This window comes from Mirounga leonina, unplaced genomic scaffold, assembly GCF_011800145.1.
Source record: "Mirounga leonina isolate KUSES-001 unplaced genomic scaffold, KU_Mleo_1.0 Mir_152, whole genome shotgun sequence".
NCBI lineage: Eukaryota > Metazoa > Chordata > Mammalia > Carnivora > Phocidae > Mirounga > Mirounga leonina.
Window position 1 is genome coordinate 8,031,778 of NW_023270380.1, and position 17,740 is coordinate 8,049,517.

Here is a 17,740-nt window from a genome sequence, read left to right on the forward strand (position 1 = left end):
CCTCATCACGAAGTCATTATGAGCTTGAAAGTGCAATTTTTCTTCTTTCAAACTTCTTGGAATGTAGTAGAAGATATTTTATTTTTTGATCCTCTGGCAGTGGTCCTAGACTTTATCAGCAAGATGAAATCTTGAAGCTGATCTCATCCCTCAGAAATTGTTTGATTTTTAAAAATTCTGTATTAAAACATTAACTACCAATTAACCTAAGTTTCCATCTGTATCTGATAATGCGCTAAATCGAGGTTCTTACTCGGTGTGTTTATAGTGACCTCATCAAGTCTGTATGCAGTTGCAGCAAAAGAATTGTTAATTAAAACAATGATTAACACAATCTCTCAATATTGGCTGTCCTAATTTTTTGTTAGTAGTGAAGTTACTCAGTACTTTAATTATGTATTGGCTATCTCCCACCCCAGGTTTGCAAAGTCCAACACAAGTGTAGTTCAGCTTACCCCCTGAATTCTGACTACACTGCTCTGCCTTTCCTGTGGGTCAAGTTTCTTGTCAAGGAAAGCCTGTGATGTTAATTCACGACACTAATTAGATTTTTCTAACATCCCTGCACAGTTTTTAAACAGTAAAGCCCAGATCGAAATTGGAGTGGCTGTTGTGTGCTAGACGCTGTCCTAGGCATCGGAGTTCTTTATGGGCTCAGCCTCGTGTAGACAGACTTGTAAACAAATAACTTCGAAACCCATGATCTGTGTGTGTATGAGTGAACTGAGTTGAAGTACTTGGCTGCCAGGCTTATGAGGAAGGATCACAGGAGAAGTAACAGATGGCCTGAAGTAGGTGTTTACCTGGTAAAGAAGAAAGGCAAAGGAAGACATTTCCATGGAAGGGAACCACATATGCAATGCTGAAGGTACAAAGCATGACAAAGAACATCACTGACCTAATATGGTTGGAGAGAAATAGACTAGAGGGGAAAGATAGTTTGTGGGACCCTGTGAAAGCCTTTTGTGCCATGCCAAGGAATTCCATGCTTCCTTTCTGAGGCCACAAAGAGCCATTTGGTAAGTAACACATCAGTAGTATCCACCTGACAGCAAGTTCCTAGCATCCATTGTTCAAACCAGCAACATTAAAGTGCACAGATTATTCATTCCTCAGTAATGCTAGCATGCTAAATAGACTGAGTCTTCTAAGGATAGTGAGCAGCATGATTTCCTTCATGGAAGTTGCGGAGCTTTGAGGTTATGTTTAGTGATAGATTGAGGGAATTTTTGAGAGTATATTTTTTGTAATTACTGTTAAGGAATCCATCTGTTTATTGGGAGAGCGTTATAATTAAATTGCCTATGAATGTTGTAGGCAAGAGTGCATAAGATGGATATCACAATCTGAGGGTAGGGAGATCAGTTAGGATGTTGGTGGATGGAATGGATGAACAGTAAGGATTCCAGTTAGAGTAATGGGAGCTGAAAGGCATTAAGAAGAGGTTATAAGAGAAATAATCTGCAAATCACATTTGAAAGCAAAGGGATGTCTTCCTCCATAGCTAACGTGTACTTTAATTCTGTTATCCGTGGGACATACCTAATTTATTTCACATAGTGGTCATTTTTGCTGTCTTGGGATCTGAAAGAGGAATACATTTTATGCACTGGTGTCAAGTTGAGTTCAGGGAATATGTAGATTATTACATCCACAACCCACTGAAAGTCTATATTTTAGAAACCTAGGTCTTTTGAACCTATGACTTCATGTTGTTAAAATGTCACTTTTATTCCTATTGTGCTTTGCATATTTCACAGCAATTATACTTGCCCAAACCAATTTTATTCTCCCAATAACCCTATAAAGTAAGGAGTTCTGGAGATTGTTCATTCGCATATCAAAATGATGAAACAGAGGCTCAGAAAGGTGAATTGACTTTCCCAAGGCCACATATCTGGAAGATGGGTTTCCTTAGGTTCTAAAATTGATTAAAAACAAGGAGGAGTTCACAATTTAACTAACATATGGTGCACGTAGTCAATGATTGTTAGCCAAAGAGCTTATCGATTACTGATGTGAGCTTTAGGAAGTTTAGAAACTATAGAATACTGGACTCAGAAAGACCTTATGATATTGAAATGACCTGTTCATTGCCTATCTTTTCCATTAGACTATGAACTTCAGGTTCAGGTTTGTGTCTGTTAGTCTTTATATGCCCAGGACCTCACAAGGTGCCTAGCGTAGAGGTGACACTTAATGAAGGTTTATTGAAATTTACTTGACTCAAACCCTCTACTAGTTAATAGCTATAGGACGTTAGTCAAGTTACTTAATTTCTCAGTTGTTTACTGAACCACAAGATGGGATTCATGTCACCCGATTCATAGCATTATTGCAAACCTGAAATGACATGATGAGAAAATATATCTAGCACAATGCCTAGCGCACTGTAGTCACTAACTAAACGTTAATCGTGAATCCATTTAAAAAATTGTATCCCTTGTTGGTTGAGTGGTAGTATAATTTAAGCAGCCAGTTAAACCATTTAAGCGGTGACATTAAAATCGCCCACGTGGAATCAAATACCTGACTTTTCACTATTTAAAAATATTTTTATCTTTCAGTTTTGCCATTGCATAAAATAGGTATTTGAGTCCTCTGAAGATCAATGATCAGAACTATTTCTTCCATGGCAGTGGCGGGGTGGGGGATGGTGGGGAAACACTGTTGAGTTCCACTTAACAAGCTTTTGTAGGGAGTTCTTTGATGCAACCAGTCTTCTATTCCATGCTTCTCACCCTTTTAGCTTTCCATTACTGGAGATGTTGCCATGAAAAGACCTTACAACAAAGAGGATCTTAGTCTTCTGGTTTATTTATCCTAATTCAATTGTTTTTATATATCTACTAGGTAGTCTTTTCACTCATCGCATTCATTTTTTTAACAATTATTGATAACTTTTAGCAATTAATAACAATTAAACCAAGCCCCTCAAGGCCACAATGTTGGACTATGACCATCGATGTTTTAGGTAACCAATAAACACTTAAGCAAACCCTCGTGTACTTTTCTGTTAATTAGATAAACCAATTGTGAGTGGAACAGTGACCTTTAAAAGTGATAGATTTTTAAGGGGCGCTTGGGTGGCTCAGTTGGTTGAGCATCTAGCTCTTGGTTTCATCTCAGGTCATGATCTCATGGGTCGTGAGATCGAGCTGCACATTGGGCTCCACACTCAGTGGGGAGTCTGCTTGAAGATTCTCTCCCTGTGGCCCTCCCCTCACTTGCTTTCTCTCTCACTCACTCTCTCAAATAAAAAATAAATAAATCTTTTAAAAAATAAAAAGGGATTAGATTTTTTAAAATAGGAATTAATTTTACTGAGAGCTTGAACAAAAGAAAGTCTACTAATATTATTTCCGAGTGAAAATGTATGTTTTTGAGAGTATTTCAGTCCATTAAAATTGGCTTTTTAGAAATAATAAACACATTTAATAAGTATGTTCAAATAACCATATTCACCACCTAGGCATGTTGTTCCCATCTTTATTTAGTGTTACTGCCACTGCTACTAAAAACTGTAACCTTTCCACAATTTCTAAAAATGGTCTCACAAATTATGAAGAACTAGTGAGGTAGACAGTGCACATGTTCTCATTTCATAGATGAGAACACTGAGGCACAAAAAAAACCCATCTCATCATCAGCAACAGTATTGAAATAACTCTCTCTTTATTACGCTATTAGAAATCATAAGCCCCTTATAATTAAAAATGAAACCAAAGGAATGCCCTTTATCATATTCACATTTGGCCATCACGCAGCTATTACAAATAATATTTTAAGAACATCAGAGCACTTTCAACTACATTTTACTCCATTTCGTTATGTTATTAATCTTGGTTTCCATCTTACAATGGAATTTCTTTTGCATACATCACAAAATAGACTGTTGATCCTGTACCTTCTGCAGACATAAAGCCATCATCCATCTCTGTTACTGTACCACTTACATGCAGCATGGGGAATGGCAGCATTTTAATCAGATAGTAATGTGTCCATTAAGCAATAGCATCCCAGTTTATACCTCGTATCACCTGATGGTAAATAAAGGCTTGGCCGCCCCCTCCCCCTCACTCTCCTCTCCCTGTTGTTCTGCTGTGTGCTGCGTGTTCTTATGTGAGTAAAGTTACTTGTATGTGTTTTGGTATATAGTCATGGAAATACTGTGCATGCAGACAGTAAATAGAGCCTTATGTTATAAATCAGTGTGCATTGTGCAGAGCATTTTTAGGAACACAGGTAGACTATATATTTTTTTCATTGTTAACCTTTCTGAATACTTTCTATCAAGGGTTACTTATTCCACATTGAGTATATGAACATTGAAAGTACATGGTCTATTGATGCAATTTTCTAGAAAAAAAAAAAAAACATTTTAGATGGGCTCACAAGGAGAGAGTCAGTAAGTCTGTGTAACTAGCTCATAATATTTTGATTTAAATATCATGTTAAAGACTCCTCTGGGGCGCCTGGGTGGCTCAGTTGGTTAAGCGACTGCCTTTGGCTCAGGTCATGATCCTGGAGTCCCTGGATCGAGTCCCGCATCGGGCTCCCTGCTCAGCAGGGGGTCTGCTTCTCCCTCTGACCCTCTTCCTTCTCGTGCTCTCTGTCTCTCATTCTCTCTCTCAAATAAATAAATAAAATCTTTAAAAAAAAAAAAAGACTCTTCTGATTCAAATAGTTCATGGAAAGATAGTAAGTATCATCAGTGAAGAGTTTAGTTTATTAGCCTAGACTGTTCTCCCTTTCTTTGCTATATCCCGCCATGAATGTAGACACTGAGGAATGGGCTTATCAGCCATGGACTGAGATTCACAGCAATGTGCCCTTAAACTTGAACTTGCCACACGACTAATCTGTATGCATGGTGATTTTAGTTTGGTCACCAAATATCATATCTTGCAGGGAAACCAGTACAGTGATTTTATGTACTTTTTTTAATGTTTATATTAGTTTTCAAAATGGTTTTGCTTCCTAACCCTCCCATTATATGAAGCCTCTCACTTTGAAAGTCACAGACTGCAGACTGGTAAGTCCATCAGCTCTCTGTCCTTATAATCATTCATAATTTATTTAAAGTAAACACATGGTCATTGCATAGTTTTCTTTCTTGGCCCAAAGTATTTCCTCCAGTCTGAAAAGTTATTATCATTTTTTTTAAAGACATAAGTACATTCATCCACTTGCTGAACAACATTTTTGTGTCATTTTGATTTCTAAACAACAAATTTAGATGCCAGAGCATACACTCATAACGTTGAACATTTTTCCACTGACACTCTATGCTTTTAAAATCAACTTTCATTTGTGTGGTGCTGTTTTTCTGTTTGTTTCTTTCTTTGTGTTTTTGCTTTCAGAGTGACTTGTGATCAAGATACATTTTGACTGAAATGTAGGTAAAATATCTGAACCCTTTTCTGAGGTGTCATGCTTGCCTCACAAATATAGTTTTTTTTAATGGTGCTGAGTAGCTTCTGTAGCTCTAAGATAGCCTTCTTTTCATCTTTCCTGCTTAGATTTACTCACAGAGCATGAGCCACCAAAGTCTTTCTTTTGGTTTAATATTTATAATTAGGTCTGTTCACCAGTTCTCTCTCCTCTGGAAGTCATGCTCCAACCAATGACGTCTCTATATCAGATTTCTGAAGGCTTTACTTTTTTTAAATCCATAGGCAAGCTAATGAGACTGTGAATTGAAATGAATTAAGAAACATTTTCTAGTCATTTACAATTTCTACAAGATTGTTTTAATTATTCTTTAAGTAAAAGAAACTCTTGGCCCTGTTTTCTATATGCATTGAATGCCTTTGCATTTTGAATCATTTGATCAAACTCTGGGAACAAAGCAGACTTAACTTGGGTGTTTTTAAGAGATGGAGAGATCATTTCTAGACACACATTACCCAAAAAAAGAAAAGAAAAAAGAAAAGAAAAGTTTACATCTTCAGGTTGTTTCTAAAATGTTGCCAAACCCATGCTGCTGCTTTTAACAGAGAGAAACTTGAGTTTTAAGATTCAAATGTTCTTTTCTGACAAAGAAAAAGTGCATCTATCTGCCAAGCGCATGATCATATGAGCTTCGGATAGAAAAGTGGCTATGATTTGTGACTGTTTTGGGTTCAGAACAATGCTAGATCAACATGCAAGTTTTATGGAGGTGGGGATAGAAAGGGAGGGCCAGGCCAGGGTCGTTGATCGTGTCTGATTTCTCTGGACTTCCTACAGGAGAAAAGGTTCTCCAGGATGACGAGTTCACTTGCGACCTCTTCCGCTTCCTACAACTGCTTTGTGAGGGACACAACTCAGGTGCGTGAGACCCCCACTATGTGATGATACCAAGGAATCAGAATTTTGAAACCAGTAATGACAGGGGCCTGCTAGTTCTAATTACACTTCATCCCTGAGTCAACAAACAATCTTGAGCCTTCTTCCGTATGTTTGGTATATGCAGTGTGACATTTTATGTATTACATTCCTACTTTCAAAGTCCTTTGCTAGCTAGCCACTTCCCTTAATTCCCATCAGCTGTTCTTCTGTTAGAGAAGACAGGTGGAAAAAAGATATACATGAGACAGATATCTACAGAGCAATATAGAGCTTTATTTCTTTTATACCACTTCTCTTCAACTGGGGAATATATTGTATTACTTGGCCCAATGTATTTTCCTTTGTGGTTAATATAAATAGCTCTCTCCGGGACTTGTGCACCCCTGTGTAAGCAGGAACTGTATCTTAATTTTATCTTTGTTTCCCCAGCACTGAGCACAGTACTCAGGAACAAATGATTCTTGAATACATAATTTAATTACTATACCCTAAAGGATGGAGCCTCTTCCAGCGATTCACATGCCCAGAGCTCTAGAGCTAGGAATCAGGAAGCAGATGTAAGCCACCTTGTAGACCAAAAATTAAATATTAATATTCTGTGAAGCACCTCGATGTGGTTGGGATGCCCACTTAAAACAATCCTCTTGGATAAAGCACCAGTCTTAGCCACAAGGATTTTGCTGGAGACCTCATTTGCTTTTGGAGTTCTTCAAATAACTCATTTTAAACTGTTGAGGAAGCTTTAGTAACGTCTTTTGATCTTATGTAGATTTTCAAAATTATCTGAGAACTCAGACTGGCAATAATACAACTGTCAACATAATCATCTCTACCGTAGACTACCTCCTGAGAGTCCAGGTATGTTGCCTTCTGTTAGGAAGAAATGGAAGGGATTGGTTCGTTGAAATAAGGGGACAGAGTTATTAAACTGACGTGTTGTAATGCACTTTGATGGATGACTAGACAGAATTTTTTGAGATACTTTGTCTTTGATCATAGCCTTTCACCAAGTTTTAGGGTGAAACTGCTCCTTTTGTCTTTGCCTCTGATCCTGGCTCCTCCTTTGCTCATTATTCTTTCTATAAGTGGGCATTTTCCCCCCATAGTTTTTAGCTTAATGGCATTTTAAATTCATTTTGTTTTTGCAAAGTATTTACATGCTCTGCTCCTTCTGCTACAGTTGATAGATAAATGGGGGAAGAGTATTTGAAACATTTTCAAAAGTGAGAAAGAAAGGCTTTCAAAATACCTACAATACACTTAAATTTAACAGGTAGTTCTTTTCAGCTGTCCCGATACTTGAATTAATTTTAAAATTCAGCTTAACACTCCACCACTTAAGAATCTCCCTGATTTTGTAGTAATCTTTCACATGTTAATAAAACTGAATCTGAAGGTGTAGACTCCTAAGTAATGGGAGCCCTGTACAAATTTTATTTCCCTCATCTTATTTATAAGAGTAGCCAGATACAGTAGTTTAAAACCTGCACGTTCAAACTTTCAGTTTCTCCCTTAATCTTTTGAGTATGTAAAAGCACAATATTTTTTTTTACCTAATGCTTCCATTTTTGAAGCAAATTACAAAAAATATTGCTGAAAACACATTTGTCATTTTTAAAATCATATCTCAAAACCCAAATGTAGCCTGCATGCTGGACTACATTGTGTTATTCCTTTAGCCAACTAAAATTCCTTCCAATGTAAGTTATTGTTGAAAACATCCTGTTTAAAAAGGTTGATCCTGTTTAGATGTTTGTTTATGGTTGTCAGTGTTTTTAGTAGTCTAATCAGTTTCTTGAGGGGCATTTATAGAAACAAGGAACATTTTGGAGTTCTAATGAGGAAACGTTACGGGCTTTGTTGGAGAAAAAGGCCTGATGTCTGTAACCCAAAAAACATCCATGACTTGTCTAATTTTTGTGCTTACATAGTAAACATTTAACTTTGCTCAGTGGATAAAGATGCTTTAATCTTGTGAATCCTTGTGAAGTTCAAGATCATCAGAGACAGAAAGTCATTTTTAAAGCTAAGTTTTCTGCTTCTTCTCTCCAGCTGTTATTTCTGTCTAAGGAGGATAGGTTAGTGGTAGCTTTAGAATGTATCTTAATCTTATCATTCCTCTTTTCCAGGAATCCATCAGTGATTTCTATTGGTATTACTCTGGGAAAGATGTTATTGATGAACAAGGACAACGGAATTTCTCTAAAGCAATTCAAGTAGCAAAGCAAGTCTTTAACACTCTCACAGAGTATATTCAGGTAAACATTTAAATATTTTGGCTATTGGAAGAAAAAAAATAGTCAAGTGGTTAGCTTTGAATTCCATGGAAAAATACAATATGCCTATTTTCCTGCCATGATTCACATTTGCTATTAACCTTTCATATAGATTCTTAGCCAATGATGACAATTAAATATCAGGTTGAGATGTGAATTTATATGGACTGAATTTGCTTTACTGTTTGGCAGATCAAGATATTATTGATTCCTTTGAGGCATGAACAAAGATGTTGACTCTCTTGTATCTCTTGGGCCTCATATATATATTAAGCACTCAGTAAATATTAAAGAAAAGAGGGAGGAAAAAGAAAGAAGACGGGAAAGAGAAAGGACAGAGCGCTAAATTACTCCTTATTGTGTTCCAGTAAAACTAAGGAAGGAGTTTCATAGAAACTGTATATAAAAGAGAATAGTAAAACTTCATGTTAGAGCACACACGTGTGTGAAGGCACACACACACATACATATAAAATCATACAGTAATGTATATTCCAGGTAGAATTCCAATAACCATGAAGAAAGTATCTTTTTTTTTTTTAACATCAATTTGTTTTATATTCTCCTTAGGCTAAACTTCTAGACTTAACCTGCAGATTTTTAAAAGAGTTTATAAAATTTTGTTTTTTTTCAACACATGAAACTTTGCGATTTTCTAGGGGACTGTGGGCCATCTTTCTGTTTTCTGTCTCCATGGCCAGTATTATTCTGAATCAGTCAGTCACTGTGTTTGAAGTGCCACCTGCCAAGGAGAAAACAGGAGGAATGCATTTAGTTTGTTTCATTAGACTAAACATAATCTTGTGGGGGGAAGAAGTTAAGTAAAAATAACAGATGGTCCCCCAGGGCCTAGCCTTGCTGCAGGTGTTTAAGGAATGACTGAGTGCAAACACGCATGGCCAATTGAGGCTGACGCAGGGGAGGTGCTGCAGAGGTTGGGGGTGAGAGGGACATGACCCTCACCTCCTCCTGCCCTTTTTCTCCTCTCTAGTCGTACCTTGGAAGGATCTCACTTTCGGTATTCGCTCCCTGGGTGGGGAAGAGGATCCTTATCTCAGCATTTCAAAATGGAAAAGCCACACTTGATCATTCTGAGAATTTTTCTTTAAATCAAATAAAACAGAGTTTAAATCTGTTCCAGACTGTTCACATTCCTATTTTCTTGTCTTCACTGGCTTCCACTGTTGCCTTCATATTCTCACGCATGTCTCGCAAGATATCAATATATGAATTCTCTTGATTAAATAATAAAATTATCTGATGACATTAGCAAGCCAGTGAATTCTCTAGAAAGCTGATAAAATGGTTTCTATATAACATATGGAACTTAAATGTGGAGAGTGAGCATTTCCTGGTTCCTAAAATAGATGAGATTCCTAAATTTATATAAAACTAGAAGAATCCATTAACCTCTCACTATGTGCAAAACAGTTTTTTATTGAGATATCTTGACAGAACATTATATTAGTTTTAGACATACAACAATAATGATTTGATATCTGTATATATTGCAAAATGATCACTGTACTATGTCAACTTAGTTAACATCTGTCACTGTGTATAGTTACAGTTTCTTTTCTTATGAGGAGAAAATTTAGGATTTACTCTCATAGCAAGTTTCAAATATGCAATACAGTGTTATTAACTGTTGTCACCATGTTATACATTACATTCCCAGGACTTATTTATTTTATAACTGAAAGTTTGTACCTTCTGACCCCTTTGCCCATTTCATGCCCCCCACCACGACCACCTCTGGCAACCGCCAGTCTATCCTGTGTGTTTATGAGCTTATTCATTTGTTTGTTTGTTTTTAGATTCTACATTTAAGTGAGATCACATAGTAATTGTCTGTCTCTGTCTGACTTATTTCACTTAGCATAATGCCCTCAAGGTCCATCCATGTTACAAGTGGCAAGTTTCTTTTTTTATGGCTGAATAATACTCCATTGTGTGTGTGTGAGAGAGAGAGAGAGATCACATTTTCTTTATCCATTCATCCATCAATAGACACTTAGGTTATTACCGTATCTTAGCTATTATAAGTAATGCCGCAATGAACATAGGATTGCATAGATCTTTTTGAGTTAGTGTTTTCATTTTCTTCAGGTAAATACCCATAAGTGGAGTTGCTGGATCATTTGGTAGCTCTATTTTAATTTTTTGAGGAATCTCCATACTGTTTTCTGCAATGGCTGCACTAATTTACATTCCCACCAACAGTGCACAAGGGTTCCCTTTTCTCCATACCCTTGCCAATGCTTGTTATTTCTTATATATATATATTTTTAAAATAGCCATCCTAAAATGTGTGAGATGATATCCCATTATGATTTTGATTTGCATTTCCCTGATGATGAGTGACATTGAACATCTTTTCATGTGCCTGTTGGCCATCTGTATGCCTTTTTTGAAAAATGTTTATTCAGGTCCTCTGCTCAGTTTTAAATCAGATTGTTTTTTGGTGTTGAGTTGTGTGAGTTTTTATATAGTTTAGATATTAACCTCTTATCAGATATATGATTTACATGTATTTTGTCTCATTCAGTAGGTTGCCTTTTCATTTTGTTGATGGTTTCTTTTGCTGTGCAGAAGTCTTTTAGTTTGATATAGTCTCACTCATTTGTTTTTGCTTTTGTGGCCTTTATTTTTGGTGTCAAATCCAAAAAATTATTGCTAAGACTTATATCAAGGATCTTACCACTGTTTTTTCTTTAAAGAACTGCTGGTTTTCAGATCTTACATTCAAGTCTTTAATACATGTTGAGTTAATTTTTTGTGTATGGTGTAAGGGAGGGGTCCCAGTTTCATTCTTGCGTATGTGGTATATGTTGTTTTCCCAACACAATTTATGGAAGAGACTGTCCTTTCCCATTGTATATTCCTGGTTTTTTGTCATCAGTTAATTGACTACATATGTGTGGATTTATTTCCTGACTCTCTTCTGTTCATTTGATCTGTGGGTCTGTTTTTATGCCAGTACAATCCTGCTTTCAATAGTATAGCTTCGTAGTATAGTTTGAAATCAGGGAACATGATACCTCCTGATTTCACAAGATTGCTTTGGCTACTCAGGGTCTTTTGTGGTTGCTTGCAAATTTTAGGATTATTTGTTCTATTTCATGAAAAATGCCATTGGAATTTTGAGAGGCATTGCATTGAATCAGTAGATTGCTTTGGATTGTATGGACATTTTAGCAGTATATAGTCTTTCAATCAATGAGCATGGGATGTCATTGCATTTGTTTGTATCTTCTTCAAATTCTTTCATCAGTGCCTTATAGTTATCACTGCACAAGACTTTTACCTCCTTGGTTAAATTTATTCCTAGGTATTTTAATCTTTTGATGCAATTGTATGTGGAATTGCTGCCCTAATTTCTCTTTCTGATAGTTTATTATTAGTTTATAGGAATACAACAGATTTCTGGGAGGGGTGGTCTGCCAAGAACTCCTCTATGGTTGTTAGAGGCTCATGGGACCCAGGATCGTGAGTCCACCAGATGTGTGGAAAGCCCCCCTGTGGAGATACTGGCAGCAGAGAGAGAGTGCAAAGATAGCACTTAGTGGCTGGAGTGAGGCAGAGGGGAAGTTTAAACATGGTACACACCAGAGAAATTAAAAAAAGAAGAAAAATTTGAAAGGTGGCACTCACCGGCTTTAGTCAAGCCCTGGGAGAACATAAATGAGAGAGTCCACAAACAAGAATAGAGATGATGCCAGCTAGTGTTAGTGAGGCAGAGGAGAAATGGGAAGATGGCAGCCTCCCTCCCTGGGGAGATCCCGGCAGGCCCTTGCCCCTCAGACCCATGCTTCGGAATTAGGAAATGAGTCTCTTTCACATGAAGTGTGGGTACTTTACAAGGGGCTCCTTCTGCGCTGGGCCCTGGAGTGGGTGAGTCTACACTCAAGGGCACTTTATGAGCGTTTCTTTCCTTAGTTCACAGCCCCGTAGGTCTTGTGGACGGGAGCCCCATTGGTCTTAAAAGCCAGATGTTTGGAGGGCTCATTTCTCAGGTACTGGTATTAATAGTTGGGGTGCCCAATGTAGGGTACAATCCCTTTGCTCCTCATGGAGAAACTCTGGGTTTTGAGTTTTCTTCCAGTTGTGGGGTATCATACCTCAAGTGGGGTTTATGGTGAGACTGCTCAGCCTTTCCTGTCTGCTACCATATGCTTTCTGTCTCGTTTGCTGACAAGTAGGGGTCGGTCCGCCAATTTTTAGGTTTTTTTCAAAGGAAATTGTTCCATACATAGCTATAGATTTGGTGTATCCATGGGGGGAGGTGAGTTTAGGATCCTCCTATGTCACCGTCTTGAACTGGAACCCCAAACTTTATTCTCACTTGTTTGTGTAACAGAGAACATTCTATATGAGAATTCAAGGGATAAAGTAGCTTGGCTTATTATGGCTTGTTCATTTTTTTTGAAGATATTTAAAAATCTATTTATTTGAGATAGAGAACAGGAGAGGGAAGGAGAAGCAGACCCCCCTACTAAGCAGGGAGCCTGACTCAGGGGATCCCACGGACCCTGGGATCATGACCTGAGCCAAAGGCAGACGCTCAACTGACTGAGCCACCCAGGCGCCCCATGGCTTGTTCATTTTTTAATTCCTTGTTACTCCTAGTTTATATGGCATTTTTATATAAATTAATCATTTCTGAAATGTATATGTTAATAAAAATTTTGTTATAATTTTAGATATACAGAGAAGTTGAAAAAAAGTAGAGAAAGTCTCCATGTAAGATTCACCCGGCCAGCTCTCCCTAACATTGACATTTTATGTAACTATGACACATTTATCAAAAGCAAGAAATAGAAATAGAATCTTCTAATCTAAATTACAGACTTTATACTGACTTTACCAGTTTTTCCACGAATGTCCTTTTTCTCTTCTGGGAACCAGTCCAAGCCACCACATTGAATTTAATGAGATATATTTTGAGGAAGCTTGTGTTAACATTATATTTACTGACTGTTATTAATACTGTGAATTTAAAAGCTCATCATTAGCCTTCATGCTTATTTTGGACTGCCTTTTAGATTACCGTATTGCATACTGCTTTTTGATTCAAATTTTTGCTAGCTGTAGAGAATTATTTAAGAGGGAGACCCAAAACCAGTGAAATCAAGGTAATCATCTATAGGATTCCATTCCAGTTTTAATAAGGGGGGAAGAATAAGAATTGTTTGAATGAGAGGGCATTATATTGTCTAAGTTCCTAAAGTAAGACCACAAAATAATCAGTGAGAAAAGAGAAAATTTTAGTTGTTATTGCCAGAAGTTCAATCTGAAAGTAAGACCAACCCACCCTGCAGCAGTTAGTGAGGGTTTTATATGATGAAGGCCCCAAGGAGATGCAAGAAATAAGAATGTTCCGCAGTAGGTGAGGCACGTGCTTGATTCAGATGAGTTATCATTTCCCAGAAGTGATAGAAGGTCCTAGAAAATAATGTAAATTCTGTATGTTTCCGCTTTAGAAGGAAAAATGGGTACGTTGGCCTTAGGTCTGCAACTCTGTCACCTCAGGTTGCAAAAACAACTCTTGGTCACCTGGAGTTTGCAGAAGACCTTAGTCCTTTGTCATATAATATTTTAGCTTTTGATTAAAATATTAAATACCACATGAAGAAGATTTTTCCTGACTGGAGGAAAAATCAAGGTTATTTTCTTTGAAATGGCATTTAATTTAATTTTATTTTTAAATATTTGTTTATTGAAGTAGTCTCTGAACCCAAGGTGGGGCTCGAACTCACGATCCCTAGATCAAGAGTCACATGCTCCTCCAAATGAGCCAGCCAGGTGCCCCTGAAAAGGCCTTTTAGTGTTCAGGTAGTGGTCCCTGCACTTCGTACCCTTGCAGCTCTGCACCGTGAAGCACTGTGCACACGCTCGACTTGAGCCCCGGTGGAATCCTGAAGATCCATTGCTTCAAAACCAGAGTTGTTAGGAGCCAGACAGGACTGAAGTACAGTCGAGTCATGGTAGCCTGGGCCCTTGAATGGCCCAAATGTATGAAGCTGCAAGTTAAAATAACCTGACTCCTCCTCACCACCTTCTCTCACACTTATTCTGTGGGCCATTTCTTGACCACTCTTTGAACGGACCTTGTGTGCTGGCCACTCTCAGATCCATAAAATCCTTTAGTCATTTTGTCCCAGGAAGCGTCCCACTCAGTCATAGTGCAGTGGTACACTTCGCTCTTTCTTATCTGAAATCTCCCCTTGCCCCTGGGCTAGAAATCCCTCTCATGTGAGGGTGGAGGGCCAGGCATATGATCTGCGCTTCTCTTCTGTCTCCCCATAGGATTCTTTTCTTCCTCCTTCTTCCCCTCCTTCCCCTCAGCCTCTGGGGTCCTCAGGGTTGGATTGGACCTGTGCTGAGAGGAAGAAGCGTGGGCGAGGGGGTAGTGATGGTGGAGAAGGTCTTCCTTCCTCCAGGGCACACGTAATTCAGGACTGCACAGCAGAGCTGGGTCTGGTGGCCTATTGTATTCTTTCTCTGATGAGTGGACTTGGCCCGCTGACTGCTTTCAGCGCCTGGACATGCCTCTTTTCCCACCCAGATGCTGTTCATCCCGTGACCTCTGTCCATTCGCCTTGGAATCACCACCTTTTCAGACAGTGTTGTTGGGCAAGATTCCGTAGTCTTGTAGGAGCCCGTATGAGAAGCACATATCTTTTTTTTGTCACTCTGTGCCTTTCACACTTTCTAATACCCAGCTTCAGGAAACAGGTGCCAAGCACTCCAGATGGCTCTCTGGAAGGCTCCTTGCTCACTTGGTGTAAAGGATGCCCTGTCTCTCCTTTTCCATCACAACAGGAGTGGAAGGTGGAGATGCCCAGCACGTGGGGAGCTCTCCAAAGTCTCTCAGTTTTCACTTTCATACCCTTTATATCCTTAGGGTAGAAAGATCTATTGAGTCTCCCCCTTTGCACACACGTAGTCTAGCACCTTGCTTTTGAAACACGGAGGTACCTGGCACTTACTGTCTTTTACCATCAGCTTTAGGAGAAAAGAGAAGCCGAGAACAGGACAAAGTTCCAATTCAATATCTTGTCAGTATCTCTTCCGGTCACTTATTCCTAGAGTAAACGTGTTTTAATATTCTCTCAAATCTATACTCATTGTGAGTCATTTGTCGAAAGGAATGAATGAATTGGAAGTTAAGAACTGTGTTGTGTATATATATATATATATATATTTTTAATAGAATACCTGTCATTTATTTCCCTGGTCAATGTAGGTGTGTTTGCAAAACTTAGTGATTGTAGAATTTTTCCTTGGGAAATAAAAATAGAAACTGCCTCCATTCAAGCATTCTGCCTTCTCTGGTATCACGTAAAGATCACTTCCGAAGTGTGAGCTAAGAGAGCAAAGTTAGGTTCCAACTGCCCTGGATTCTGGGTTTGCGAATTTAATGACCAGGTAATCATCTTTTAAAATCTCAGTGGTTGTAAACTTGGTAAAACAGCTGTACACTTAAGAAACCGCTGAAGAGGACTTTTTCCTCGATATGAATGCTTTGTCCAGGTTACTATTTAGCAATAAGAGGTAATTGCCTCTTATCTTAAGCTTAATCTCAGATCCTACACCAGAGAGTAAGGACTGATTGATTTGACTTAACAACCAAAACAACTGGCTCCTACCCTCTTCCTCTAAATAAAAGAAACTAAAAACCAGACAAACATGAAGTAAGTCACTGTTCTTTTTTTGTCAGTGTTTTATTAAGCATACAGAAAGAGAACATGAAAATCCTTGAGAAACTGTTCTTAGAATTTGTTATATGTAAACACTAAGTTAATTTTGTCCCTGCTTATTAGTGGAAAGTTTATTTTGGCCATTAAGTTATCGAGAATGATTGCTGTCTATCTGTTTCTGCTCCAGGGTCCTTGTACTGGGAATCAGCAGAGCTTGGCCCACAGCAGGCTGTGGGATGCAGTTGTGGGCTTTCTTCATGTATTTGCCCACATGCAGATGAAGCTGTCTCAGGTAAATCCTCCATCCTAAATGACAAGTACTATAATCATTGGCAAATTTAACATGCTTACCTTTGTTTGAATATGATCTTTCTTAGATCACTTCTTCCTACATCTTCTACTCTCTACATATTTCGTAAAGATTTTATTTATTTATTTTAGAGAGAGAGAGAGCTGGGTGGGGGAGGAGCAGAGGGAGAAGGAGAGAGAGAGATTCGCAAGCAGACTCCGTGCTGAGCACAGACCCTGAGATCACGACCTCAGCGGAAATCAAGAGTCACATGCTTAACCAACTGAGCCACCCAAGCACCCCTTTTACTCTATTTAAAAAAAAAAACAAAACTTTTAATAAAAGAATTTTATGCAAGCTAAGAATAGGTGGGAGCCATTATTCAAATTTGAGAACAAAAGGTATTAAGGAATTGAATATAATGGAGAAATAACAACATTGTAGTCCTCAAACATTGTACATTTTACCACCCTTCGTAGACCCACTTCTTGGTGATTATTCACTGGAGTTTTCCTCCTCCCTGCAGGTAACTGAAAAAGGATTTGTAATCTGCAAATCCCTTGCTAAAGAAAGACAGTTTTCTTACTGAGTCATAAATGAGCTGCTGTTCTCAATAGATGACATTCACTCATCAACAGGACATTTAACTTTGCGAAAGTCAAAGAGAAAAAATATGTAAGGATAAGCACGTAAAGAACAGATTTGCAGAAAAGTGTAAATAAGTCTCTTTGATGCGGTGACCTTTGATGATGGGTCCCGAGATCTGACATACCTGTCAGGGCGTGGGTGTTTGCCAGGTGTCAGGGAGAGGAAAGAGTGCTGGATTTAAGGCCAACCATTGCCCATCCTGCCCGGTGTTTTCATTCACGTGTCCCGACAGTATGCATGCAGCAGCTTCCTTTCACTGCAGGAGCATATTGTCAGAGATAAACAAAGCCAGGCATTGGTTAAAGTGGTGAGGACAGGTTTTCATCAGTAATTATCATAGTAGGGCAAAGAGTCCAGCATGAACGGAGCTCCACTTTGATTTGTACAGAGTGAGTGGGTGTTTTAAAGGGAGAACGAGGAACCAGGCAGGGGAGGGCAATAGAGACAGGAAGGGAGAGATACGATTACACCAGCTGTGCCCACAGGCTGAC

At 38.5% G+C, this 17,740-nt stretch overlaps 1 protein-coding gene across 1 annotated transcript in view; it reads left to right on the forward strand.

The window, feature by feature from the left end:
- The window catches only part of RYR2 (ryanodine receptor 2), a 725,313-nt gene that overhangs the window by 659,688 nt on the left and 47,885 nt on the right, over positions 1 to 17,740 (forward strand). The window contains exons 84-87 of the mRNA XM_035008528.1: positions 6,232 to 6,312; positions 7,103 to 7,191; positions 8,463 to 8,591; positions 16,500 to 16,604. Of these exons, the coding sequence (XP_034864419.1) occupies positions 6,232 to 6,312; positions 7,103 to 7,191; positions 8,463 to 8,591; positions 16,500 to 16,604 (404 nt within the window). The remainder of the gene's footprint in view (positions 1 to 6,231; positions 6,313 to 7,102; positions 7,192 to 8,462; positions 8,592 to 16,499; positions 16,605 to 17,740) is intronic.